Source organism: Rhea pennata, chromosome Z (genome assembly GCF_028389875.1).
Source record: "Rhea pennata isolate bPtePen1 chromosome Z, bPtePen1.pri, whole genome shotgun sequence".
NCBI lineage: Eukaryota > Metazoa > Chordata > Aves > Rheiformes > Rheidae > Rhea > Rhea pennata.
In genome coordinates, this window is record NC_084702.1 from 534227 (window position 1) to 561921 (window position 27695).

The 27695-nt window shown below is 37.7% G+C and overlaps 1 protein-coding gene across 6 annotated transcripts in view; it reads left to right on the forward strand.

Moving 5' to 3' along the window:
* The window catches only part of RNF38 (ring finger protein 38), a 115020-nt gene that overhangs the window by 25448 nt on the left and 61877 nt on the right, over nucleotides 1-27695 (forward strand). The window contains exon 1 of one of the 6 annotated variants that reach the window (XM_062599566.1): nucleotides 15838-16015. The exons of the other annotated variants lie outside the window; for them this stretch is intronic. Coding sequence (XP_062455550.1) covers nucleotides 15838-16015 — 178 coding nt within the window. Of the gene's footprint in view, nucleotides 1-15837; nucleotides 16016-27695 lie in introns of those variants that run through there. 6 annotated transcript variants of the gene reach the window in all.

Below are 27695 nucleotides of genomic sequence, written 5' to 3' on the forward strand. Positions count from 1 at the left end.
TGTTCACTCAGTAATTATATCAAAAGTTTCACAAAGAGACTGCTTTCATTTGATGAGGGGAAGAGAAAGGATGATTTCAGTTCATATATATCACTGGGGTTATTTTCCCTCTTGTGTGTGTCCTTTTGTGTTTGTTGGTACTGAATTTCATCTATCACTTTATTGTCTATTACTCACTGTTGATAAATCTTTTCATAACTCTGTACTGTCAAGTCTTTTGACCCCAGGTGATATCTGCTTCAGGTCTTAATTGACCAGAAAATGAATATTACTTAGAAACTTTAAAGACTTTTGTCCAGGTCTTACTGCAGACCCATGCTCCACAGCTCTGCTCTCTTGGGTATTTAGATAGATTGATTTAAACTGTTCTTAGTCACACCGTTATCTTTGTGAAACTGGTAAATAACCGTCTTTCTGGTTAACAGCTTTGATTCTAATAGCTCTGAGAGGTTAGCAGGCTTTTATAGTAGCTCCCCACATCTTCCCCAAGAAGGCTTACAAATCTGTTGATCCCTCCTTTATCTGCGTTTTGGGAATGTGTTCCTTCCAAATCCCACTGCTGAGATTGCCTGTTTTCCATATCATTCTCAGAGAGATCCTAGCAGATATAAATGGGCTGTTAAGGTGCCATACACAAAGTGCTCTGTAATTTCTCTGTGGTTGAACAGAGCCTAGAAGATCTTAAAATGCCTGCACAAATCCTATGGACTGCTGAGAGAGATGCTTGCAGTTGCTTATTATATTCCCATTGTAGCTTGTGATTTTATACCTTGTTCAGAAATTCTGATTTTTTCCCACAGCTAAAACAATCTGTTACTTCCTTGAAATAAACAAACTCAGAATGCACGTCTTGAGTCTGCATTATTTTCCTTTTTAATTGAGAACAAAAAAATACTTCCTATGTAGTAATTATTATGAGAGCTGTTTAAGTGTCTTGAAGAGTGTTTAAACAATGCTGCTGTGGAAATGTCCTCTGAACTCATAGGATCTGATAGTGGCACGCTATGGGCAGTCTTCTCTGCTCCAAAAGTTGTGGTTTTCAGAGACAGAGTAAACTCTGTTCTGACAATGGGCTTATGAATATATTGACTTCTAATTTGAGGTAGCCTCACGAAAGGAGGCTGGTCTGAGCCCTTCTGCAGCTGTAGAAATACAGGAGGCCACTCTGACATCTTGCATCTGCAGCTAAGGTGGTGGGAAAAAAGAAGGCAAAGGAGTTCATGCCAGGGAACTGCATCATAAAAATTGCAGGTGTGTCTATCTTGTTTCCCAAATAAGACTTGCTGGAGTTCTGAGCTTTGCGGTACACACCACCTGTTTGCCATCTGACTGAGGAAAATGACTGAAGAAAATGAGTGCATATTTGCAGTAATCTGCAAATAAAGTATTTCAGAAGCTGCTGCTGCTTACCTGGGGTGACCACAGCATCCACTCTGGGTAGCCTAAACACCTTTCAAAAAGAAGTCTTCTGTGAGGTGCAACTCATCATTAACATGCTTGTTGTCCTAGGTTACTAGTCAGATGTTTAACTTCATGTTATCAATCTTGTGTTACTTGGCACTGTCTGATGTAGTTATTAATGTCCAGGCTGAAAGGTAAATCAGTGAAAGAAAGAAAGAAGTCCTGCAATGAGAGAATTGGACATTTTGGTATTGATCTTGGATGTCATAGCAGATCTAGTCATTGTACAAAAGAATTTGGGAACATTTGGGACACCAAAAAAGAGAAAAAAAATGCACTTTTAAAGTTGTATGTCTAGTATTGAACTTCTGCATGCTTCAGATAATGCTAAAGAAACTATTCTTCAGTGCCATGGCTTAGTTTTTGCTATAGCCATACCAACATAGAACAGTTTTTCTGTTCTTTGCTCCTGGGTGAATTTTTCTCTGAAGTCTTATCACAGAGTGGCAGGATGGTTGAGGAAGGAAAATTCCAGGAATTAGCCAGGATGGTTTAGGTTGAGCCAAACTGTGTTCTGGGAAGAGAAACACTGTTTTGTGAACACAGTTCAACTCTTGATTATTAGGCTATCTTTCCTTTTTCTTTCTTTCCTGTTTTTCTCCTGTAAATAGCATCAAGAATTTCTTATCCCTATAAAGTTTTAACTTTTAAAACTGCTTGTGTAACCTAAGAAATTACAGCTTAAATTTTGTGATATGTGATTCCACCAGAAATTGTTGTAATCTTTATCTTATGCCAGATATACTTCAGCCTTCTTCCAATCACTCCTTTATTAAAGCTCCTTCTGGATAATTTCTTTTCAAACCTATGCAAAGTTATCCTCCTCAATCTGAAAATGTGCCTACTGACCTTTTTCTATTTGTTTGTCTTTTCCTACTGTTTTCAGAATTTTTTCCCCCTGAAATTCTTCATCATCAGCTTTCATACTGAAGTAGCATTTTATGTTACTTTGTGTGTCACATGCCTCCTTCATAACTCTCTGCAGCAGAACAAAAAGTAATGCAGAGAAGGTTTTCTTGCTCTTCATAATCCTAATTTGATTTATGCTTCCATGCCTTTTATGTAATTAAACTCTGCCCACTGATTCTTGAATTTTTAATGTTTCTCTTTGAAACTTGGCCTTTATTACTTCTGTCCATGGAATTACACAGATCGTATGTTAAGATGCCATCTGTGAGTGTTAGTAAAGTCAGTGTCGTCAGTGTGGTGTTTGCATGTAGACTATAAAGCCTTCTGTGCAATAGGATTATTTGTGATGTCTGCTATGTAAATGTTATACAAAACAATTCTAAAATCCGGAAAGGCTTTAACTGCTTTCTTAGTTTTAATGAAATACTTTCAAGAAAGGATAGCTTTCCTGTGTGAATATCCTTGTTTCAAGATTGGAGAATAACACTGTTGCAAGTTGCTGTGTTTTAAAAATTTGCTTGCAAGGGTATCTTGGAAGGTAAGCAAGTGGGAATTAGAGTGTTTGGAAGCAGAGGATAAGTACAGACCCTTTTTAGGCAGTTGTTTAGGTGTACAATTTTACAAATTTTGCTGCTTTTGAAGTGGCCACCTTTGACACCAGCTCTTGGATACAACTGCAGGAAGGTTGTGCTACAACAATTTGAATGCTTGATGGTTTTGGTGCACCTTTGCCTTGTAATTTCTCTGAGCTATGTGTGTTTGTCTTGGGTCATAAGTGCAAGAGTTAAAGTGTGAAATGCAGTCAACCTTTACTAAATGGTAGGAGGTTTTATATTCTCCTTCCTTTCTTTTAAGAACTCAATTTGTGATTTTTACATCTTGTTATTGATAACAGTGCCAGAAGCTGCTGTGCATTATGATGCAGCTTTGCAGAAGGTGCTGTCATGGTGAAAGGGCTTCTCCTTTTTAGTGGCTATCTCCCCTGAAGAACCACCAAGGAATTTAGGAACAGCTTTTTGGTGAAGAGTCCAGAAAAAGACTGTAAGCGCATAAATGGGTGACTTCTAAGAAAACAAGTTGCAAGAAGAATGGCAAAAGAGAAAACAGTCCCTTTGAAATCATCGTCTTTAAATCATGTTTCTGCTCTCTCAGTTAATACATCATTAGTTTATTTCAAGGGTGTGGTTAATCTCTTGTTGTAAATTCATAGAAAATGAACTGGAAAATACTTTTCTCTCTAGCTTTGCTAGAATACTTTTTTTTTAGATTTCAATTATCACCTAAAACAAGAGCCAAATATTCTACATTAATTATACCTTTCCTTAACTGTTATGCTTTCTATAGTCTGCATACTAACAAGTTCTTTATGTATGCCTTCTTTTCTGTCCTCTGTAGATGCTGCTTTGGGATTTGTTTAATCTTTTCTATTGGGTTATGGTCACTATTGAAAGAAAATTGCATCAGCTGTAACAGACTGTCTGGGTAGTCAGTGTTTCTGGAACAGAATGCTTTGTAGAGCTGTTCCTGTGACTTTTTTTCTCTTGAAACTGTGAAACGGTTGTCAGTGAATGCACAGACTATGGCACATGACAATGCTTAATTACTTTTTAAGTGCTTTAACACATCAAGATGCAGAACATCTGTTTGGATTCTTGGCATATGAAACATTATTGTCACAAGTTTTGTACTGAACCTGATTACTTGTGCATGTAGTCTGTAGATGTTGAGTGAAGACAAACCTGGTATTTCCTAACACTAACAAAATGTATTCTGTACTTCTTTCAAGACTGCAATATTAGTCAAATTCGACTTATTTTTTCTACCTTTTTTTTTTTTTTTTTTTTTGTAAAACTCTTCCTTTGATGACATTTTGCATGTGCAGTTTCAATCCAGAGACGTTTTTTGGTTTAGTTTATCAGAGCAGTTTCCTGCTTTATTTTTTAACTAATATTTCTGTGGTGATAGGAATGTTTTGATAGCAGTTCAAAAATGTCCAGGAGTAAAAGCTTCTCTGGTCCTTCATACAAGGTGATGGACTGCTTATTTTTCATTCTTCCATAATGCCTAATCTCACCCCCTCTCCATCTCTATGCTAATTTTTTAACAGATCTCACCAGACAGATGTTATTCATGGAGTCTGAAAGTGGAGAGAGACCTCCTGATCATATTGAAAACTTTCACACTCCAGAGGTGCACATGTGTGGACACATCGCTGTTGCCAGCTGCTCCAGTAACTAGTTTGGCAGAGCTTGGGAAAGAACTCCAGATATGAAAAAAAGCTCCCCAAAGAATGCAAATACTGGAAAAAAAGATTCTCTAGAAATAAATTTTAAACTAAATTGTGCACAGAACTACTTGAATTGTCTGTAAGGAGACTAAATTCCCTTACTGCCGTGCAGTGCACTTGTTCTCTCTAATCTCATATATGATGCGCAGAGCCATAATTACATGGACATGCTAGGTAACAGTACCTTATCTTACGTAACTCTGCTCTTCTGGATGGTAAGGCTTGCTCCTCTGGAACTGAGAAAATTTTACTTTTTTGGTCTATTTCTCATAATGAGTTTCTGCCTCAGGCTGAGTTGTTTTACAACCTATGTAATGAGTGACTATGTTTGAGTGAAACAGGATTGAGGAAAATGCCCTGTATTTCCCTTCCTTCAATCTTTGTGATAAATGTTCTTATAGCCATTCCACAAAGAAATTGTAGCATCTCAACTATTGAACCTGATAGTGGCTGAACTTGGCAATTTTTGTGTTCCAAGTGAAAATTTGGTGAGTTTATGAGCATGTTTACAAGTGCCAGTATAAACTCTTTTTTGGTAACTTGCCTGAACAGAGAGCTATGTAGCACAATTCTCATAGCTGCTGTGTTTGACTCTATGATGAATGATGAGAGGATTAATTTTTTAGTTCCTAGGTTGAAGGAAATCTTTCTTTGATATCACCTGGTACTGTAGAGGGGTCTAGGTGGAAAAATGTTCATGTTTTGGTGCAAGGACAAAACCCCCCTTTTGCCAGTAGGTAAGATTCTCATACCATAGTTGAGTTTTGGATCACAATGAGTTGCCCAATGAGTACTTGTGAAGGTTGTAGTCTCTTTTATTCTTTCCCTGTGTAGTTGGTCCTTGTTGATGTATCAGCTGGTCCTGATTGTCTCTAGATATTCAGTTTACTGTACTTGTAGAAAACACAGGGGAGGCTGCATCACTTTGCTGATGTCTTCTGCATGCATCAGAGTTTGTGCATTGTCCTCATTCTGCAGAATGAAAATTTGTTCAGTATTTGTCTAAAAGAGGAGAAAACTAAAGGTACTTCTGACAATTTTTTCCCACGGCACTTCAGCCCTGTGTACAGAACAGAGAAGAGATGATTTATGCAGAAAGAATCAGGGTTGTATCGCAAGAGTACGTTGGCTCCAGAAAACGTTCTTCATTTAATACGGAAAAGTGAGCAGTGAGTATGACGACTCCAGGACAGTGAGATGTAAGATATTACCATGGTGGTATTGCAGAGGAGACGGATGCAAGTTCAGGCTTGGGGGGGTGGGGAGGGCAGGTGGTACGTGCAGCTGAACTTTGTATGAGGAGGCACAGGGAGAATGGTGGATGGTCTTTCCCTCTGTGCTACATGTCCTGTGTGAATGAGTTAGAAGCCTTGCAACAAATGTGATTGTTATCACATTGTAAAAATGCATAAAAAGAGGTTGAAATTAATTACTGCGCTAGTCATAGCAATTCAACCATTTCCTGATTTTTATTTTTGGTATGATTTTGATGTAGAGCCATTTAAAGGATTCACTTGGAATTTTAAAATGTTTACACTCTTTTCCAAAACTTCTACTTCTTCTCAGCTGCTGATACCTCTATGTGTGTAAAACAAAAAAAAAAAAACAAAAAAAAAAACAAAAAAAAAAAAAAGCTGATGCTTTATCTGTGCTTTATCTGTGAAATTGGTGCGGTAATACTTAAAGAATTGCTTGAAAGGTATTGCTGCTTTAGTTGGTCACAAAACTGTTCATGTTTTTTTTTTTCTTATTGTATTTAGATGAACACCATACCATCCCTCTCTCACACTGTTTTTATGAAATTGGGGAGTTCTGTTCAGAAAGGGTTGATTTGGTTTGCAAGAATGCTTGTGTTACCTACAACACTAGTATCTAGTGTAATAGGATCTTTTCCTTTCCCTCTGCTTTGTCTCTTGGTCATTCTTCCTGTACTGGCAGATTTCTTGAGCTGCGACTCCATATATATGAAGATGATCTCTGAATGAAGCTGAGCATTAGGAATCTTCATTTGTTGTTTAAAAAGTCATACCTATAACATTGCATTCCCCTGGAAGAAATAAATCAGAAAACCTAGCTTCTGTGAGCCTTGTTAGAAAATGCAGAGGTATTTGTCTTCTCTGCACATGCGTATGTATAGGCACACATGCACTTGGCTTTTTTGTTGCAGTATGAAGGAATAAGTGGGACTCAGGTCTGTCATTAGGCCTCAATTTGCTTGGCAAATGATCAGCTTTTAGATTAGAAGGCATGCAAAACACTACAAAATGTAGAATTTCCCATGGTCCTTAAGAGTGCCTATTAAATATATAGGCTGTCCAGCTGCAAATACTTCCTCACAGCTAGAGCAGAATTGCTGTGGAAGTACCATACCTTGGTGTCTGCTTGGTTCACTGGTATTCAGATGCAGCACTGAGTTGTGCCGGTCATAGAGACATCTTTGAAATAGTCTTAAAGAAAAAGAAAAAGAAAGAAAACGAAAAAGAAAACTCCCAAATTCTGCGTTTCTTTGTGCTTCCAAAACAGGCAATCCAAATACTTCTGTCTGCTATGTATATCAGCATTAATGTTCTAGCATCTGAGTACTTCTGCTAAAACAAATTAGCAGGAACAGATTAAAATTAATATAACTGATTTCATTTGTCAGTCTTCGTACTGGCTGACAGAGATAAGTACAAATGGAATCACAGTGAATTTATTCACTGGGAATCCCTGTGAATGTCTTGGCAAATTCTGCTGTGACAGTGCTGCTCTGCGGAGGGCATTCAGAATACTTCATAAACTGGACAAGCCAGCAGCTGGTGAAAAGTGCCATTTACCTTCCCCCCTGCAGAAGCTGAGGGTTTGAGCACAAAGAGATGCAGTTTGCACTTCCCTGGGAGGCTATCTTCTTTCTTTTCTTAAGATATTGTGTGGTGTTTTACAATAGTCATAAAATAAATTCAAAGGAGAAGTCCCACTTTCAGCAGCTGAGTGAGAATGTTTAGCAGGGAACTTATTGAAAGCATCATTAATTAAAATATAGTGTGTACAGTCTCACTTTTTCTTAGTTTGATTGATATGTGTATAGATTGATACACATGCACAACCATATATATGTGTGTGTGTGTGTATATATATATATTTATTTATTTATATGTATAAAATCGCTTGCTAGGAAGTGAGAAGAGCTAGTTTTTGATAAATGGGCTGAAGGCTATGTAAGTTTCTGTGTAGCATCTGTAAGTATCTGCACATTCTGTGCTGTAATAGTCATTTGTAATAGCAACGCTACATTCAGTGAACTGCAGAGGATGGTTCAGCTAGCCAAGGACATGGATTGGAGTTTTTGTTCTTTATTCCTTTATAACAATGCCCTTCTTTGTGGAGGTTCAGTTGACAAGTGCATCAGAGACTTGTATAGGTGTTGCAAGCAGAAGCAGATCAACCTGACTAAAGAAGTGTCTTGCCTTTTCTAAACAGCAATTAAGTTGCCAAACCATCTTAGGAAGATTGTTTGGACCTTGTGATTGGTTTAGGCTAGTCTACATAGCATATAATATACTCTCTACATAGTTCATAATGAGTGTGTACATGTATGTAATATATGCATCCCCACACAGTATCTCTATACACTATACAAATTACAGATAGTAAATACTATATGTACTATACTATACTGTATGCATACTATATATACATTGAATATGTAAATATATACAGATACACACTATATATGTATATAGCTCAGAATTTTGTTCAGTTTTTGAAGAACTGCTTTAAAACCTGCAGTGAGTCACCCATTATGTGCTGCAAAATATAGGACACTTTCTACCCTAAAAACGATGTTTTTTCTACAAGTTCCTTGACAGGCTGCTGCTTACAGAGTAGTGTTCAGAGTAAGACTTTTTGAAATTGCTGCTTTTCTTTCAGCATATAGTATCTGTGGCTGTAAAAGAATGAGCTCTCAATGGAGCATGTAGAGCTTTAGCCTGACCCAATTGTGCTTTAGCTTGCAAGCTGCTTTTAAAGAACTGTGGGTCTGCATTTGGTTAGTTTCCTTCACTCACAGCTTTTACAGTCCCTGGAGAATACGAGCCAGTCAGTCATTCAATCTTCTTCTGCACTGTGTGCACAGGGAGCATATGCCTAAAGTAACAAAAGTTGTTTTACTGGTACTCTGGGAATATCTAACACCTTCCATTAAAAAAAAAAGTATCAGAGTTCACTACTACATTTCTAAAACTTGCCCAGTAGCCTTTTGGGAAGGGTGCTAACTTAACTACTCTGTAGCTAGTGTGGACTCCTCATGCAAGCAAAAATTACATAATAAACTGCACTTCACCTCCTGTACTTTTTAGGTGGCATGGTCCTCAAATAAAAACAACAGTATTTTGAACTGCAGCACTGAATTACTAAATCAAGCATATTTAATCCTTAGATAGTCTTGAAAGAAATTTTCAATACTGCCCAGCTTTCTCAAGTCTCCATGGACAATGTTTTCTTTTAGAAGTGTTTTTCCCTGTATAGCAAGCTCTGCTAATAAGAAGCAAGACTTTTCCTAATTAATGAGAACAATATTTAACTCTGCACCATTCCAACATGCAAAATAACTTAACAACCCATGGGATGGTTACTAACTTCATGAGAGAGCATACAAAAAATCTCACACTCAAGATTTGGGCAGAAACTAAAATTATTTTTCCTGTTTCCTGATAGATTGAAGATGCCAAGTTTAAAAAAAAAGATAATAAAAAGAGGACTTGAACAAAAAATGCAAAGGGTATTGAGATGTAAAATGTTGCAACTGACACACTAGAAAAAAAGAAAACATGTTACTCAAGTAGAGGGACATTGGAAATTAGTTTTGACATTACAGCACTTGGGAAGGTAGAAGGCAAAAGAGCATCAAAAGCAAAGAAATCCTCACAGTGCCTGATCTGAGGATCAGAAGGGCACCTAACGTGGCATTATTTATATTGGACACAATAGCTACCATCTATATATGCCCCTGTTGTCACCACTGCCTCTGCGTGTCTCAGATCCAGAGGCAAAATAAGAGAAAGGTGGGGAAAAGTAAGTTACAATTCCAAACAGGAGTGAAAATAAAAACATAGAAGGTGAAAGCAAGCAAACAAACAAAAGGGAAAACTGATGAGATATCTGTAGGAACTCTATCTGCCCAGTTAGTGGGGTGAAGAAGGCAGGGTAGACCAGCATAAGGTGAAGGAGGAGAAAAAATTTTATTTGTTTTGGGGGAAGGTCGAGAAGTTGTTTGTTTAAGGTGGGGAGAGGATTTTTTTTCTATTTTCATTCTAATTCATTTCTTTGGGTAATACACTTTAAATCTCCACCCTCACCTACTTTTCCCATTAAGAAAAAGAAGTCCCACGCAGCAAAGAATGCTTACAAGAATATTTCAATAGAAATATGACTCACCTTTGAGGAAATAATTTTAAGAGTTTCTGTGCTCACACTCTGAAGCTAGACTCTCAGCCTCCAACTCCTCAGTTGCAAAGTCCATTCCCTCCAGCAAAGGTTCAGGTGGGCTTGTCTTGACAAAGGGATATAGCAAGCTTTAAAATACATCATGGCATCTGTGTGGGTTCATATAACTTGTTCTGGAGTAGATGACTTCTTTAATAAATCTAAAATAATCTGTATCAATGTATATAGATCCTGAAACCAATTTCAGGATAGCTTCTTCTTTGAACTTTGCTATGGAGACAAAGTCTTTCTGACATAACTGTTGTGTAAAAGTTTTGAGTTCTGCATTATAGAGCCAACTAGAATATATCTTTCAGAAACTAGATTGGATCAATTTTTGCTCTTATTTTGCCTTCATATTTTAGCAATTAACATCATATTTTTCCCCTCCTTGCAAGTCTTTTCTGTTGTGTGCTTCCAACTACCAGCAAGTTCTCTGAAAAGGCAGGTGTGTTGTTTTCTCTTTCTTCCATATGTGCACAAGGTGTTTTATGCAGAATATTTCTTGTTGATCCCTGTGTGGTGGTGTGGGTGGAGGAATTTGCAAGATCAGGCAATCTTTCTGTTACTGAACTAGTCTATATTGGTCAGGGAAACTTTGAATTGGAGAGCGATCTAGCAGAGGTGCAGCGTTCATTTACTTCAGGTAAATGAACTCATCTGTTACTCATCTGTTTCAGGTATTAATACGAAGAAAAAATTTCCAGCTTTTTGGCTAAGTCTATTACTTTATTGAAAACTTGAACACTGTTATTGCTCTTCAGCGTTGACAGTTACTGTTTTTGGTTACCATGTTAGCTTTCATGTAGGTGATTCTTTGCCTTCCCAGATAATTGATTTCTTATGGAAACCCTGTTAGACTTCCTCTTAGACTAGCTTTTCTTGTTTGTCAAATTTGGGGTTAATTTCTAGCCTTTCTTTCTTTGTGAAACCCAGCAAAAAGTCCTGCAGTCCTTGGTTTATGTTTCTGTAGTTGTGCATCCCCCATGAGAATTGGAAATCATATTGCTTGGGGAAGAACAAATTGTTAAATTATCATTCTCTACCTTTCAGTGATTTATTGATTTATAGTACATAACTCTTCTCCTCAGTAACCATTGTAATGCTAGTAGTCATGGTTTAAATGAAGGGCTGTACATTGCTGGGGAAGATGTTTCTGGTTTTATTTGTACAAAATCTCCTTGTTCCTTCTTACATTTGAGTATGCAATGGAGATGTTGCTCTGAGGTCTAAATGTAAAGTGTTTTTCCTTTTCTGAGAGAACCAGGAAGGTTAAGAATAGTTCCCAGTATTTTGTCTTCCTCAGTTGGAGTACGTAGGGGTTTCATTTCCTGTTTTGATGTCCAGTTTCCATTGCATTGATTAATACACCTATGCCTGGATCTAGTAAGCTCCTAGGCTTTTTCTTTGGTGCTATGTATGCTAATGTGAGAAAAAATTGTCTCCTCTCAGGCCTCCTTTTTTCCCTTTGTGATGAAGAAAGGCTTACTTGCACAAGGTCAGAAAAAGCAAATGGTCAAAGATGGTATGGTACAAAAACTAACTGCATTAATCACACAATCACAGAATGGTTGAGGTTGATAGGCACTTCTGGAGGTCATCTAGTCTAACCTCCCTGCTCAACAGGGGCATCTAGAGCACCTTGCTCAAGATCATGTCCAGACAGCTTTTGAACATCTCTGAGGATGAAGACTCCACAACCTCTCTGAGCAACCTGTTCCAGTGATGAGTCACCCTTGCAGTAAAGAAGTTTTTCCTCATTTTCAGACAGAGCTTCCTGTGTTTCTGTTTGTGCCTTTTCATCCAGGCACTGGAAGGAGTCTGGTCCTGTCCTCTTGACACTCTACCTTCAGAATTTATACATATTGATAAGACCCCCTCCCCCAGCCTTCTCTTCTCCAGGCTGAAGAGAGGCCCAACTCTCTTAGCCCTTCCTCACATGAAAGTTGCTCCAGTCCTCTCATCATCTTAGCAGCCTCACCAGGGCTGAATAGAGGTGATGGACCAACGCCCCGGATCTGCTGGCAGCACTTTTCCTAATGTGTACCAGGATACCATTGGTCACAAGAACACATTGCTAGCTTATGCTCAGACATGCTATCCACCGTTAACTAGCTCCATGTCATTCTTCTACTGGGGAGCCCAGAAATGAACATAGTACTCCAGATGCAGCCTCACACTTTGAATGCTTAATACTAAGTTAACTTGTTTCCAAACTGTGACCAGATATCTTCTCTTGAAGGAGCCTATCACCTAAGATCTGAATTTTACATACCTGTTAGTTGAAGGAGTAAGCAGCCAAATTTTAGTTTCTAATACATTTTCTAAGCTATGGAGGGAAAAAAAGAGGAGGTTTAAGGGTCAAAAGTATAGGCATCCTACTGGAGATCTCTTTCGTAAGAGATGGCTAAGGAAGAATTTAGCTAGATCTTAAATCTTGGTGCTGCCTTGAACATATTCTTTTAAGCAAAACTGCAATGACATTAATGGGACAAGTATCAAGGAAGGAGTTTTAGAGATTAAGTTTCACCATAAGCTTAAAATATCAAAATGCAAGATAAGCAGTAGGCTTGAGATAGTTACCTTTCTCTGTCATCAGTTCTGCTGGTTAGTGACTGCATGTGGAAGGAGGAAATTTCTGATGAGGAATACTTGTACGCAAAGATTCAGGGCCATACTGAGGCAAATGTTGACTGATCTCAGTGACAGTCCTACATTTTCCATGCTCAGCCTTTTACTGCTAATTTAGCAGTAAAGTCTCTGTCAACGCAAGCTTGCAAGTCTTAACTGCAGTTGAACTTTGTTTTTCTGACACCATCCCTGCATGTTTGGGTATGTTTCTATATTCCTGCTTTATAGCCCATGGTTCCATCTTTGTAGCCCTTGGTTTCAGTTCCTGTATGTTACCTTTTTGCAGTGAAGCTCCACCATGAGTTCCTTTTTTGGCTGATGCATCCTGGCTGATGCAGGAAAATGCATCATCTTCCTGATGCATCTGCTTGGTTGGAAAATATCCTTAAAGACCTGCCAGCTTTATTGAGAGTCTTTACCCTTCAGATCGGCTGCACATGGGATCCCACTTTCCACTTCCCTGAATAAGCTGAAGTCTACTCTCCTGAAGTCCATGATCTCTGCTCTGCTAGTTGCTTTCCTCACTGCTCCCCAAGTCTTGATCTCTTCTATACCTTGGTTGCTACCATCAAAGCTGCCACTAATTGTCACAGCCTTGAGGAGTAATCCCCTGTTAGCGAATATGTGATACAGCTGTGCATCACCTCATTTAGCCCATCCAATAGCTGTATCAAGAAAGTATTCTTTCCAAAAATTGTCCAGCAAGGCTCTGATGAAAATCTTTCCTCAAGTAGTATAAAGAGTGCTTTATCCACTTGGGAAGTCTGTAACACGTTCCCACATGCTACCCTTACTGGACTCTTCTCTGACACTAACACACAAGCTCTGTCTTTCAGTCAATGGTGTGAAAGACTTCCATATATTGAAACTGGTTCTTTCCATAGAAGGCAACCCGCCCTCCTCATCTTGCCTGCTTGCTTCTGCAGAAGAGCTTCTGTCCCTCCATCGTACCACTCAATCAGGAGAGCTGTCCCACCACGTTTCACTTATTCCACTCAGGCTGTAATGCTGTGACTACATGCAGAGCTCTCGTGCCTCTTGCCTTTCCTAAGTTGTATGCATTTTTAGACAGACTTTTGAGGTGAGTGTCCCTTTGACTTGTTATGCTGCTCTTAAGATATCTCTTGTTCCTGTCACTGAATTGTTAACTTTCTACTGCTGTCCACTAGTTCTTCATTCAATGATGAATCAAAATCTCCCTTTCTGGGGATGATGTGAGTTGACAAAGTATTTTAACTGAAAAGGTTGATGTGTTGCCTTCACTGATGTTGCTAGGAAAGAAAAAAGCAGGAGGCCTAATATCCTGGATTCATCCTCTCTGACTACTTTCTGCCTTTGTATCTGCTGATATCTCCTTTGCCAAAGTCTCCACACCCTTGTCCTAGCTATTTTGTACATTTAACACTGTGCCTTTAGTTTCTTGGATCTGCTGGCTGCTTGACACCTTTAACTTTGTTCTTGACGTTTTTATGTTCATTTGAAGCAATGGTGTTACTCTTGTGCATGCTGAATGGAGCTGGGTTGCTTGCGTTTGTCACAGTTTGGCAGAGATTGAAAGCCTTTGGCTCACATTAGATTTCTGACAGTGGCAATGCTTGAAGAATTTCAGATGCCTCAGCTCCATCAATAATTGGTTTTGACTTGCCTGAAATTTCAGGTGACTGGGCCACGTCTTGATACTTCAGCTGACAGTTTTTCATCCATATCTGTTGTGGTAAAGGGTTATTTTCACTACTTTTGCTTTGGCTACCCATTTGAAGCGCCAAGGAAACATCTGACATGATATCCTGCTCATGGTGTTGATGAAGAGCTGTTGCAGGGCACAGGCAGTTCATAAGGAATCCTTTTATCTTACCTCGATGTTGGTCTGTCGTTACCATTTAATGCTTGCTTGGCATTATAGTGTCGGCTGCTGGAAGTACCATTCTCATCTGGACAAATAAATTGTGGTCTGCACCCATTATGCCAGAGGACTGTCCCAAAATTATATACTCCTCATACTCCTGCTTGCCTCAGGGTGAGATCTTTGAATACTACTGCTTTGCTGGTGTGAATATATATGCACCTCTATTATTATTCTTTAAAGGCACCTTTATGATTCTTTAATTGCACAATAAGCAAATAAGACTGAGAATGACTTGACACTTCACTTAACAGAATGAGTTTTTTTCAAAATAAGGATCCTTTTCAGCATTTTGTTCCAATAAGGATTTCATTTATATTTTGACATAGAAACCATACAAGGCAAAAAGTCTGAAACCAGGTTAGTCAGTAAAATGAGAGATAGAACTGAACTTTATATATATAATTAATATATATATATATAAAAATATATAAAATATATATATGTGTCTTTTTTTAGTTCCTGTTTAAAAGCCACTGTAGAACTTGAAGCTGTCAGAATACTTCTTGATTCTTCCTGTTTTGCTGCTGTTAATGCCCCATTTCCAATATGTGATGAGACAGCTGGCGGTAACTCTGCAAAGTAATGCCTGAAAGTAGACAGGAGCTAGTGGGAGAAGACTACTTTGGAAAGAGCGAGGAAAGATATTTGTTTATTAACCTCAAAATAGGATTATCAGCCTCCTGACCCCTGATAGAAGCTGTTAATTATTAGATGTTATTAGTAATACTGTAGTTAAAAATTTCTACCCCTTCCATTATAATCTGATCCATGGCAGCAATTATTGCTTTGTGGTAAAAACATACTGCAGGCAGTTGAAATTTGGCACTCCTGGCTATAGCCCAAGGAAATGTCGCTGCCATTTAGTTGTTTTCTGTTTATTTCTTATTTTGAAAAAATGATTTTATTTTGATTTATAAGAGCCCCAATTAAACCTAAGTGGATTTAATGGTGTTGGCTAGTGTCTGTAGTTCCTATAGCTGTGATTTGTTTATATAATAATTTCTGGGTTATTAATTCCATAATGTGATCTAATTTGTTTCCATTATATGTACACAGTATTAAAATTTTACTTGAATGTTTACTTGTTACGTATGTCAAGAGAAACATCCTGGGGATTTATTTTATCCCCAGTTGGATATATTTTTATACATACACATGCACCTCCTGTTTGTCAATACAGATGGAGCTGCGATTGTCCAGTGGCTTCCTGCAGGACTTGGTCGATGCATGCTCCCAAGCAATTTCAGTGGGGCTGGACTTCTGCGCTGGGTCTCGTGTCATGTTAGCATGTGCACATGTATTTTGCTTTCAATTCATCTCTTGCTGCAGATGCTGTTCAAAGATCCCAGTGATTTCAGGTAGGTGAAGCGTCTGTGTGACTTGTTTTGCAAGCAGGTGTTTTTCATGGGAACCTAAATCTTTAGCTGATACTTCGAGTACAGCTGCAGGTAGCATGGCTTTTGCAGAGCTTTTCTGGTTTTTCCCGGAGCTTTCTGGGACAGTTCTGCAGAAGCATGGATGAAGCTTAGGATAATGTGTATACTTTCTGTGTGCCTTTGCATCCAGAAGCCCATGGGGGGAGCAGCTGGCATGGGACCATCCACGCACATTGTTCCATGGTTAAGGGGAGCACCATGGTGTTGTGTCACAGGGCCCAGCTGGTAGGAGTTCACTGCTAACATTAGGAAACCAAGTCCCCATGCACTGAAGCAGTTTATATAGCCAAAAGCATTGGCAGTATATGAACTGCCTGAGTCTCATATGTAAAAACTGCCTCTAACCTGGGGCTTCTTTTGTGGAAGAAAATACTGTAAAAAAATTACACATATTGTCTCACCGTTTTAAGCTGTTAGTAGTGTTATAATCTTAAGGTTATCATCTGTGTCAGTGTATGCATTGTATTCACACAGCTCCACCAGTATTTCACACCATCAAGTAGGCAAGAGAATAATGAGGAGAGGAGAGGAGAGAGGAGAGAGGAGAGAGGAGAGGAGAGGACTCACTGTCATCCTTTTAGGATTTTTATTCTCTTGTTTGGTAGCTGAAGGCACTTCACATTCTGCCTGACATATGATGACCTGCCTGGTTAGGTGAACCTGCTTGAGCCGGGGGGCGTTCACAGGGAAGCCCTGCATTATGCACATTTTATGAATCAGGGATTTCAGCTCTGCTGGTGTTTAATTGGCTTTCATTCTATTTTTTCATGATAATGACTATATTAATTACATCAAGGGACAGAACTATACTGGGAAATTTGTTTGTTAGTAAAATTTTCTAAGTTATAATTTTACAATCAAAGAGGATGTGTTCTTTCAGGATCAGAAATCAAGGATCAGAATCTTCCCTGTACTGAACTCACTTTTGATTCTTAAGAAATAAATAATAGTTTAAATTGTTCTTTTCATAATATTTCTATCTGTAGACTGTAGAGCAGTCAGTCAGCATGTTAACTAGTAGAAAAACATTTTAGAATTGATAACTAACTGAAGCATAAAGAATGAGGGACTGAAACCAGAGAAGATTCTTTGTGTACAACTGGCAAGCCATTAGCAACGAAGACCAATTTGTGCACATTTTCTTCCCACTTTTCAAGACATGAGGTAAAAAAAAAAAAAAAACAAAGCCCTCAAATCACCAGACAGCTAAAAATTAGCTAAAGTTGATTTTAATTAGTTCAAATTGCTAAATAGGAAAACTATTTGAATCTGAGTTTTCTGTTTAACTTTTGGTTAAAACTTTCACTTTTAACATTCAATAATGTGATTTTCGTTAGCCAGCAACTGGAATATTTCCAGCTAAACCTAGCTTTTGTACTAAATTTGTTGTTTTTTCTTTCTTTTCTTTTTTTTTTCTTTTTTTTTTAAGGAAGGAGATTATTTACTGGCATGCATAAACAATTTATGTAGCTAGCATTTTATTGGTTTCTCATGTTCTGTGTTTTATGTTGTTGGACCATTATTTTTTTCCTTGATTAGATTAGTTTTTACCTCATAATTGGTGCTAGGCTGCTGTTGAGTAGAACTGTAATGGAATTAAATTTAGACAAGTTTTTTAATAGTAAGATAAGTTGATATGTTAGTACGCTGAAAAAAAGAAGGAAAATTAGGAAAATAAAAACAAAGAAAGATATGTTGGGGATTTGTGAATTTAATTGCCTATGCTGTCTGTGCAATATTCTTTAGAACTAGTGATTTAGTCAGCATTTGCACTTTGCTTTCCTTTCCTAACTTAGGAAAACTAGCCTGTTTTCTTCTACAATTCATGATAAATTTCTTAACTTTGACTGAATAAACTGTTAAACTGAAATGAGAAATTATTCTTGTTTCATCCGGGAGGGTGGGGCAGGGAGAACCTACTGCTGTTGAAAGAGGACCATAAGTGCAATTGTGTTTTCATTTGTTTAGCCAAGAACTTCCTTCAGACACTTGGCTGATTTACATACTTTAGGGCAAATATATTTTTTTCTTTTTGTAAAGAACTTAGGTTTTTATATAAATTTCTGCAATTTCAAATAATTTTTGAATACTTTGGATTCTATTTAAATCCAGTTTCTTAATATAAAATTATGTCTTGACTTTTTTTGCTAGCAGAGTTGTGATGTTTGAAAACTGTTTTTTAGGTCAGAGATTGATATCCAGTTTGAACAAACAGCTTTAATTTTGGTCCATCTTTTTTCTTTAGAGTTGCTATTCTATGTGATTCCATTATTCTGAATATTGCTTGCTTTCTTAAGAAAGAGTTTGGAAAGGAGATGCTTTCTTCAGAACGCCATAGTACTCAACGCTTTTAAAATCCTGGAAGGTTGAATATTCAGGCCAAAAAGTGGAGCTATGTAGTTGACTGTGTATGTCAGGAGTTGTCTAGATGGAGGACTTCTTCTGCATGGTTTGAGCTAACAAAAACTTGTTCGTGTGCTGTATACCTTGCAAAAACAAACAGAATCTTTCTTTTAGCCTTGCTATTGTCCCCCTGCTGATTTCAATAATGCAAATATTGGACCACTTGACTCCAAATTTGTAAGTTAGATGAATGGATGCAACCAGCATTCATTAGACAATTGGCAGAAGGATATATAAAATCTCTGGTGTATTTTCACTGTACTGATTGCAAGTTCTGAGAAGCCAGTTAATTCCAAATAACTATGAAGTGAATGAAAACTCAGACTGTTCATTTGTGGCATTGCTCCTGTGTTACATTCCAGCTTTCGCATCCTGCATGTCTTTAACTGCTTAAATTAAGAATGTTTGCAAGAGTGGAGAAAGATATGGTTGAGAAAGCATGGTCAGAGTTTTTTTTTTTTTTTTTTTTTTTTTTTAACATGCTCTCTGCAAAAACAGATTTCTTTCTGCTAAAAAAGAAAAATTAGAAAAAAAATTCATACTGAAAGTGAGCTTTGGAAGATGCAAAGCTTATCAGAGGGGAAGATTTGAGCATACAAAATGCTGCCATCATCTTCGTTAGAAAAGACCAAGCGGCCCAGAAAATGGTTGGACATGGCTATGCCAGAAGAAGAAAAACCTGAGTACTGCTCTTCCATACTCCTTACTGAAAGATTTGTTATGGGCCAGCAGTAGAATAAGATGTGGTTTAGACAAACTATCCATTCTTCGGATATTTTTGAGAATCTTAGGTAAAAAATTTCGAGAGTGCCCTTACTAGAATTTCTGATATTCAGTAATAGCAAAATAAATGAAAACATAAAGCGTTTGTTTATTTTCTTCATTTGCTCCAGTTTACAAAATTAACCCATTCCATAGTTGACAGGTTGCTAATTTGGATATTGTACATATGTCCACGGAGTGCCTGTGTTAACATTTAATAAACCAGTTAAGACTTGGTAATCTTTAGAAGTAGAAAAGACAGGTGAAAGAATTTGGGTATTTTAAAATAGAGAAAGTGATAGCACAGAAATACAGAGGGTGCTTTAAACATACTGAAACATACCATACTGCTATTCAGTAGTGTGGCACAGGATTTTTGCTGACGGCAATAAAATAGCCTGCTTAATCCTGATCTGTTCTCACCACCATCATAATGCACACGGCTTTTTTTGTAGCCTCTGTTCAGAGGTTCTTTTTAGCTTTTCAGTATTGCTGGACAATGTAAATTGATGCATCTGCTCTCAAAGCAAAGGAGGATATAGCATTGAAGAACCAAACACTCTGGAGTGGCAGGACACAGTGCTTGGTGGCACATACATTAAATGATGACCTTTTCAAACAGATGTGGTGAGATAGGATGGAAAGGTAGTTTAATTTGTTTGATGTAATTTGTTTGATCTTTTAACTTTGAAATTAAATCAGAAGCTGAGGCTCCTACAAATAAGAGCTTGGTATTACTAAAAAAAGAAGTTCTGTGTGTAGCTTAAGTATATCGTGTTTGAATTCCTGATAGTTGAGCTGGTAAGATTGCAATAGTTCCCTCTACGATATCATGTTCAATTATTCATAGTTTTGGGGGTTTCTTTCTGAATTGTGACTTGTCAGATGGACATTTTCCAGTGGAACATTTGGAAATACTTCAGCAAAAATGTTCTGCTATCTCCAAGGTGCAGGAAAGACAGGTATGTATTTTGCCCCGTTCAGTAAGGTCCTTGGTGTATTTATTTATGAGAAAATTTCAAGCTATGCACTATGCTCTTGGGATTTAAAATTTGGCAGAGGCCTGGACTCTTGTGTCACTGTTGTGGCTCAATTCCCTACAGAAATCCATTTCAATTAGAGTGAAGAAGAGTCATTAAAAATCAAAACCATAGGAAAAGAAATCATAATGTAGAAATGTCAGAAAATGAAAGCAATGAAAATGGTGATTTCTGCTTACCTGGATGCTGGATGATTTACAGGCTGCAACTATGTGTCTCCTTTTGACACTGGAGCCAAAATTAGGGAGTTTGTACACCCTTTGCTCCCTTCTTGGACTAGAGTTTGGAAGAGAAAGCTCTTTGGTCTGAGTAGAGTATGGACAAGAACCAGTGGGATCTCGATGCTGAGAGAGAGTGGGAGCAGTGGCATTGCCTGGACAAAAATGATTAGAAGAACAGCTGGGAAAGGAAGGCTGAGATGAGATGAAGAGCATGGCAATGCATCTTGGTGTTAAAAGCCACATTAGGAAGAAAGAGCTGGAGCTAACTGCACTATTGCATTGTGAGATACACAATAAATTGATGTAGAACTGTTGAACGATAAAATATGGGGTAATTTTCTTTCTGAAAATAACTCCAAAAAAGCAGAATCCTGTTTTCCAGAACAGTGTTCAACTGTCCTGGTCACCAGCTCTTACTTTCTCAGAATCTTTGCCTTGTTCCTCACAATAATACTCATAGTTCTGATGGAGAAAGATGATGTTCTTCAGAAAAGTTCTCAATGGAAAGCTGATCAATTTGAGACAGGATTTATCCAAAATGGGAGGAATAATGTGATATCATGTAATTAAAATCTCTAACTGGAGAGGTAGTCTTTGGTTGCTGATGGCCTTATTGCAGATGTAATAAGAAGAAAAAGAGCTAAAATACTGAAAATGAGCATGGCTTGTTCTTGGAAACAAGACTGGGGCAGATGCTCACTAATTGGAGGAAGAGATAAAGTTCATTTATGTTTGATGGGCGATGAAATAACTTTTCCATTTTGTCCAGGCAAGTCACTCCCACTGATTATTAATTCAAATTGCAATACTAAGCATTTCATTGACTGCAAGGAGATTGGGATTGGGAGAAGTTCATACATGCTAACAAAGTGCTACTTAATTTTGGTCCCTCTGGAGTGAGACCAATTTGAACTGTATTCAGGTGTTTCTATTTTAGGAGATAAGTCATCCTGAGAGAGCTTTTGCTTTTACTTAAAATAACTTGCTAGAGATGGCTTGGTCATGTACCTCTAAACAAACACACTTTCAGAATTTGTCCTGTTTAAAACTGGTATCTGCAAAGTCAGCCTTTAAGTAAGCAGTGCTTCATCAGTGGTCTTTAGCTTGTGGCTAGACTGAACATGTAGTAAAAGGAAAAATAAATGAGGGATCTTTAAAATGTTGGTTTCAAAGTTTCACTGACATTGTTTCACGATAAAAGTAGGAAACTGGAAAAAGTTACTCAGAAATGCATGCTTCAGATCTCTTATTTCCTATCTGTGTTAAAGGCTGCATGAGTCAGACAGTACTAGCAATTTTTTTATTACTGAAGTCTGAATGTAGGCTTTCTCTTCATCCAGGCTGCCTGTGTGGGAGAGCTTGGATTATCTGTGAAAGATCTGTGTGTGAATTAACGGTGGGTTTGCTGGTTTGGCAGGTAGTGCCATAAAAAAGCAGACAGGCCAAGGACATTGAGCATGAAAAGCCAGGAGGCAACAAACTAAGGTTTAGAGCTTAACACATGAAACTGTGCATCTGTTCTTGTTTTTTGTTATAGTGATAAAAAAATGGCAGTAAGTTTAAGTCAAAGAAAACACTTCATTTATTCCATTCAAAAAGAAGTTCCCAGACAGTATGCATAAGCAGTCTTTAATTTTTCAGCATCTTAATGAGATTCATAAAAGAAGATGAATTTAAAGAAAATTAATAACAAGTAGCTGTTATTAAGAATATAAGCTATTAAGAAAAGCTGGAAATTTCAGGTAGCTTTTTAGCTTTTGAAAAATAACCTACCTCAAGTGGGTCAGAAGCTGAGACAGCTGAAATTTCAAAGACATTAATACGAAGTCCTACAAGGATGGAAATAGAGTACTCTTAAGCACTCCATGTGCTCTTGTCTCCTCATATCTTGGTTTTATTGTGGTTGTTCTGGATGTTTGTCTGCCACTCTCTCTTGGGTTCACACATAGCTGATGACAAAAATTGAAGTTCATGATGAGATGAAAAAAGATTTTTTTAAAAAGACTATGTGACTTTATGTGACTATGTGATCTTTTTTCCATGTAGAATTGATTTCCTTTCAGCAAAAGCTGGCCTTTATTTACTAGAATATGTACTTTCTTTCCCTTTATAGCTATTTACACATGCTTTCAGATAACTGTGTGTGCATATCTTTGAGGCTTTTGGACAGCCGTTAGACTCCTTTTGTAAGATGACAAGAAAAGGAAGAAAGTTTCCTTCCGCATTAGGTAGCTATTGAATTCCCTGGTGGAGGGGCTTTACCTTAAGGAGCATTCCTGCACTTTGGATCTGAGGGTTGCATTTTTGATAGTGGATACACTCAACTATGTATCTACTTAAATGGAGGTTTTTCCTCACTCTGGAGCTACATATGTGGATGTGAAGTCCGATGGGATGAGCTCCCCACAGCTAGAGACTTCCTCCTAGCATGGGCTTGTGCCTGAGGAAATAGCCACCAGGGAACATCAAGGCAATCATGCAATAAACTCCAAACCGAGAGGCTGCAGTGGCCAGAAACTGTGCAGAGCTGGAGATGCTGCTCTGGGCAGGTCTTCCTCAAAGTATCAGTTTCTGTCTAAGTAAATCTCATAGGACTCCTGTAATACAGCTATGAAGAAGTGGTATGTTTTTGTGCTCTATTTTAGAAGCAGGTTATGTTTCAAGCAGCAATTTAAGTTGATGTCAGCTCTTTAGAAAATAGCTTCAGAAGGATTTTGTTCCTCTTTGTCCTTTGATTTCTCTACTAGAAAAGATTTCAGTAGAATGAATTTTCAGGCAGGAGGAACTGACCCCTGTGCTGCTGGTTTGGTCCAAGTACCTGACTGCAGTCCAGCAGGAAAATCCTCTTTGTATCTGTAGTCCTTTTCTCCCACAGTGCAGAAGTTTTCTGCAAAGGGATATACCTAAATGTACAGGTAGATCACCCCTTTAGAAACATAAACAACCAGCGGTTGAAATAAGTATGTTTTTGGAAAACTGCTTGTTTTCTTTCCCTCACTTGAAGGTTGGTGTGTGAGTTCAGTGCTGTTTCTGTGTTCCCAGAGAGCAGCTGGTGAGGATCAGGTTCATACATCTTCTATCAGTAATCACACAGGCACCTTTATTTGTTGCCTTTTGCAGATAAGTTGATGTCATGTTAAATGATTACATAGCCCACTCTGAGTTTCCCTGGAGATTTACTTGGTTGTCTGACTCAGGGTTTGGTGCAGCAAATGTGCTCCTCAGGCTACTAAAAATCTTCTGTGCCTAATGCTTGCATTAGCCCCAAAACAGTGTTATGTTGTGAACCCAATTCGTCAGAGATAGGAGAATGCAAAAGAATGCTGAAATTCTTTTAAAATCATGACATAGGGAAAGTGGAATGGTCTAATATTTTGGTCTATCTGTCAGACATATTCCTTTGAACAGCTTTTATTTATAAGCAATGTATGTTAAATACATTTTTTGCAGTACTTGAAGGAAGTTTTACTATAGAGTGACAAAGCAAGTGGGAGTGATCTATAAACACTGCCATGTTATATAAAAATTCAAGAAATGGCTTTTAAATTTCTATTCAAAAAATAGATCTTCAATGAAATCTACCTGTTAATAGCCACATAGTTATAATATCATTTTTTACAATATCCTTTTAATATATTAGAACTTCATATATGATGTCACTTTAGGAAGATGCTTCTTAGTGAAACTCTGTGAGGTTGTCCTCAGAATAGAAGGTGACTTCCTATTTTTGTCCTAAGGTTAGGTAGCTTGTCTGACACAGACATTGCTGCCTTATGTAGTTGGTTTTCCTCTAACTACGCCTTGCTACTACAAACCATCTAACAGATTTTGTTGATGCTGTGCTGTGTAGTTTTTGTCATTTGCACTTTTATCTGTATGCTATAAAGATATGAAAAAGCAAACTTTAAAATACTAGTTTTACATTTACAGCCAAATAGAATTTTGAAAAATATTTGAAATGAAAGGAACTGACAGTAAGGACTGACTTCTTGTGTATTTTGATACTTTTCATATAACCTCGTCTATGTTGAAGAAGGTTGAAAACATCTGTGTTCAGCATGTTCAATAATCTAATTTTCATGGGGATTTTCACAGTGAATATAGACAGAATTTTTAAAACTAAATGTAAATTCTTTAGTCTATAGCACTTTTTGATTTCAACAATTGTTTACATGTTGAGAGAGGGGTTGTTGATTTTGTTTGAAGTCTGGTAAAATCTGATTATTTGCCCTAGGCATGCTGGTGAGTAGAGCTTGGGCGTATAAATCTTCTGTAGAAATGCTTATAATAATTTGGTAATAAAGCTTTTTATATGCTCATTAAAAATCTTTGCTTAGGTAGTAATACCTCAGCCAAGGGGGAAAGATCTTCTGATGTAGTACTAGATATCTAACTTTATAGCATAGTAACAATTTAATTCAAACAAATCTCTCAGATAGTTTTTGTGAAGGGGGAGGATAGGGTGAAGTGAAGAAAGCTGAAAGAAATAAAACACTTCAGTCTCAAGACCAGAGCTGCTCTTCATGAGATCAGAGAGAGAGTGGACTTTTGAACCTTAGCAATGCAAAAATCTTCACAGATCTTTCAAAATAACGAGTTGCAAACTCCTGCATATATAGGAAAGCATGTTATTTTTAAGTTGAATCTCTTGGACATTTTTGCGTGGAAGTGGCACAAATTTTAACATAGATACTTGCTTAATTTTAAAAATGTGCAGACTGGAACCTGGTAGGGTGAAATAGGATGACTGCTAAAGTGGTACCTCCCCTTCATAGGAAACAGGGGCAGGAAGGTCAGATCAAAATCAAATTCAACCAAGGATGAAACAGTGTGGTTGAGCCTCTGGATTACCAAATCCACCTAAAATGGTAGTTGCTGCTACTCTTTACTGTAAAAGATGGAGCTGACATGCTCTGATGTTAACCCAGAGAAAGGGATTTAGCAGCTTGGCCGTAGTGATTCCCTGACCAGGTGAGTAGGAGGATACTGCAGGTTTCTGTACACACACTGGAAAAAAGTAGATGAACCAGATTACATTCACATAGTATTGTGAGGGAAAATTTGTGGACTGTTCCTGGAGTCAGCAGTCTGGTATGTATTTGTTAATTTAAATTAATTACATTGGAATACAATGGTCTTTAAAGTAGAAGTATTTGTGCAGACTTACAGAGAAACAGCAGAAATCTGAAGTAAAAAAGCCTTACTTCAGGATTGACTTGCAGATAAACAATCTTACTTGTGAAGCTTAGTGGCCTGTTTCAGTATGCAGGCCTCTATTTTACTGCATTGAAGTAAATTTCTGTATTCCTTTTTGGGGCTCTGGCACTCCTAAACCATATCAAATTTCAAGGTTTTTTTAAATGAAAAGTATCTCCTTAGGGTTACTCTGCTTTTCTCCAAAAATATCTGAGAGGTATCATTCAGTGAAAAGTGTGATTGGAGGTTTAACTCCAATCTTTAACATATTTTATGAAATAAATATGGGCCCAGTTTTCACCATGAGCTTACATTTGCCTAATTTTCATCGTGTTTCTTGATGTAGTGGTTATTAGGCATGCAATCTGTTTTCCTTAGTCACTGCAGAGAAAGTGTTTCTTGCTGACCTTTATCAGGCTTTCTGGTACTGATTTGCCTTTGTGATGCCTACCATACATAAATTTTCAACAAGTGTGTTGATTTTATATATATATATGTATATATGTGTGTGTATATATATGTATATATGTAAATATACACAGCTGTGTGTATGTGTATATATATATATATATATATATACACACACACACGTGTATGTGTGTGTATATATATATATATATATATATATATACACACACACACACAGAGCAATATTTGCCTACTTCCTAGCTAGTATGTGATCCAGAGTTTTACAACAACCTCCTAGGTATGTGTGCTCCGTATTCCCAGGACCTGCTGAAAGTTACCAGTGATGTGCCGCACCACTGACTGGAAAACATCAGCTCTTCCTAGCATGTAGTAACTTTCTTTCCAGTGGTTTAATAAACCACAGGAAATAGAGTGTGAATGAAAACCTCTGGGTAACTGGGGATTTTCAGTTTATTGGAGGATATGAAAAGAGAAGAGCAAAGAAAGAGGAAAGAAAGCCAGTCCTACTAGGCATTATATGTAACTGTCCATCTTGTCTGGATGACACAGCATATTCTTTCTTTGTGCTCAGATTTCCATGCACAGAGAAGAATTTGAGCAGTGCTGGACTGAGGTTAACATGGTTAACCTTACTGCCAGCTTCTCCTTGCCCAGGCATACTAGCTGCTGTGACTGGCACTGCATCATTTCTTGGATTTGCCTCTAAAGTTTCTGTGATGGTAAAATAATCATTTTTTCCTGTTAAACATTTCTTCACTGCAGTTTGAAAGGCTCTTGAATTAGGAGAGCATCCAAAATCTAAACAGTGTGCTCTGAACACGGGAATATTGTTGGCTAACACAGCTAATGACATCTGCAAAAGTTTGTGGGCCTTGTTTTTCGAATGTAAGTCCTGAGATCATGGAGAATCTAACCTCTGGACACCATTCCTTCTACCTTTTGAGTATTCTCACCAGAATATATGCTCTGCTCAACTCCCAAGTTTTGCAAAGGGAAAGGTTGATGAATGGTCTAAACATGCTCCAGTCCAGTTTCTAGTTGTTACCAATATACTTGCAGCCTCCTGAACTCTATTAGTCTGCAGATCTCCAGCATTCACCCTGCGACTCTTCTGACTAATGCAAACTGGTGAAGCTCAGCAGCATTATCCTAGGTAACATTAGGTATAATATGGTATAGGTATACAATATTATAGGTATACCTATAGGTAACATACCAAACAAAACCATTTGTAAATGGTTTTGGCAGATTAGTGCTGCAGTGTGTCATCAGTATATCAATCTGTCATTCAGTTAAGCAGTGGGGAACTTCTAGTAGCACAGAAATTACTGAATTCCTCTTGGACTGGCATTGTGTAAGCTGAAAATGCTAAATACTGGCAGGTATGACACAAGTCTTTCAAACCTGATGTTCATTCTTTTTCATTACAATGAACAAATTAAATAGAATCCAGGAGATTCTGAAATGATGTTCTTTTTGCTCTCTGCATTGTGTGGATTTAGAAGGCCTTTCATTGTTTCAAAAAAAAACAAGTGCCTTTCTGTGATGGCT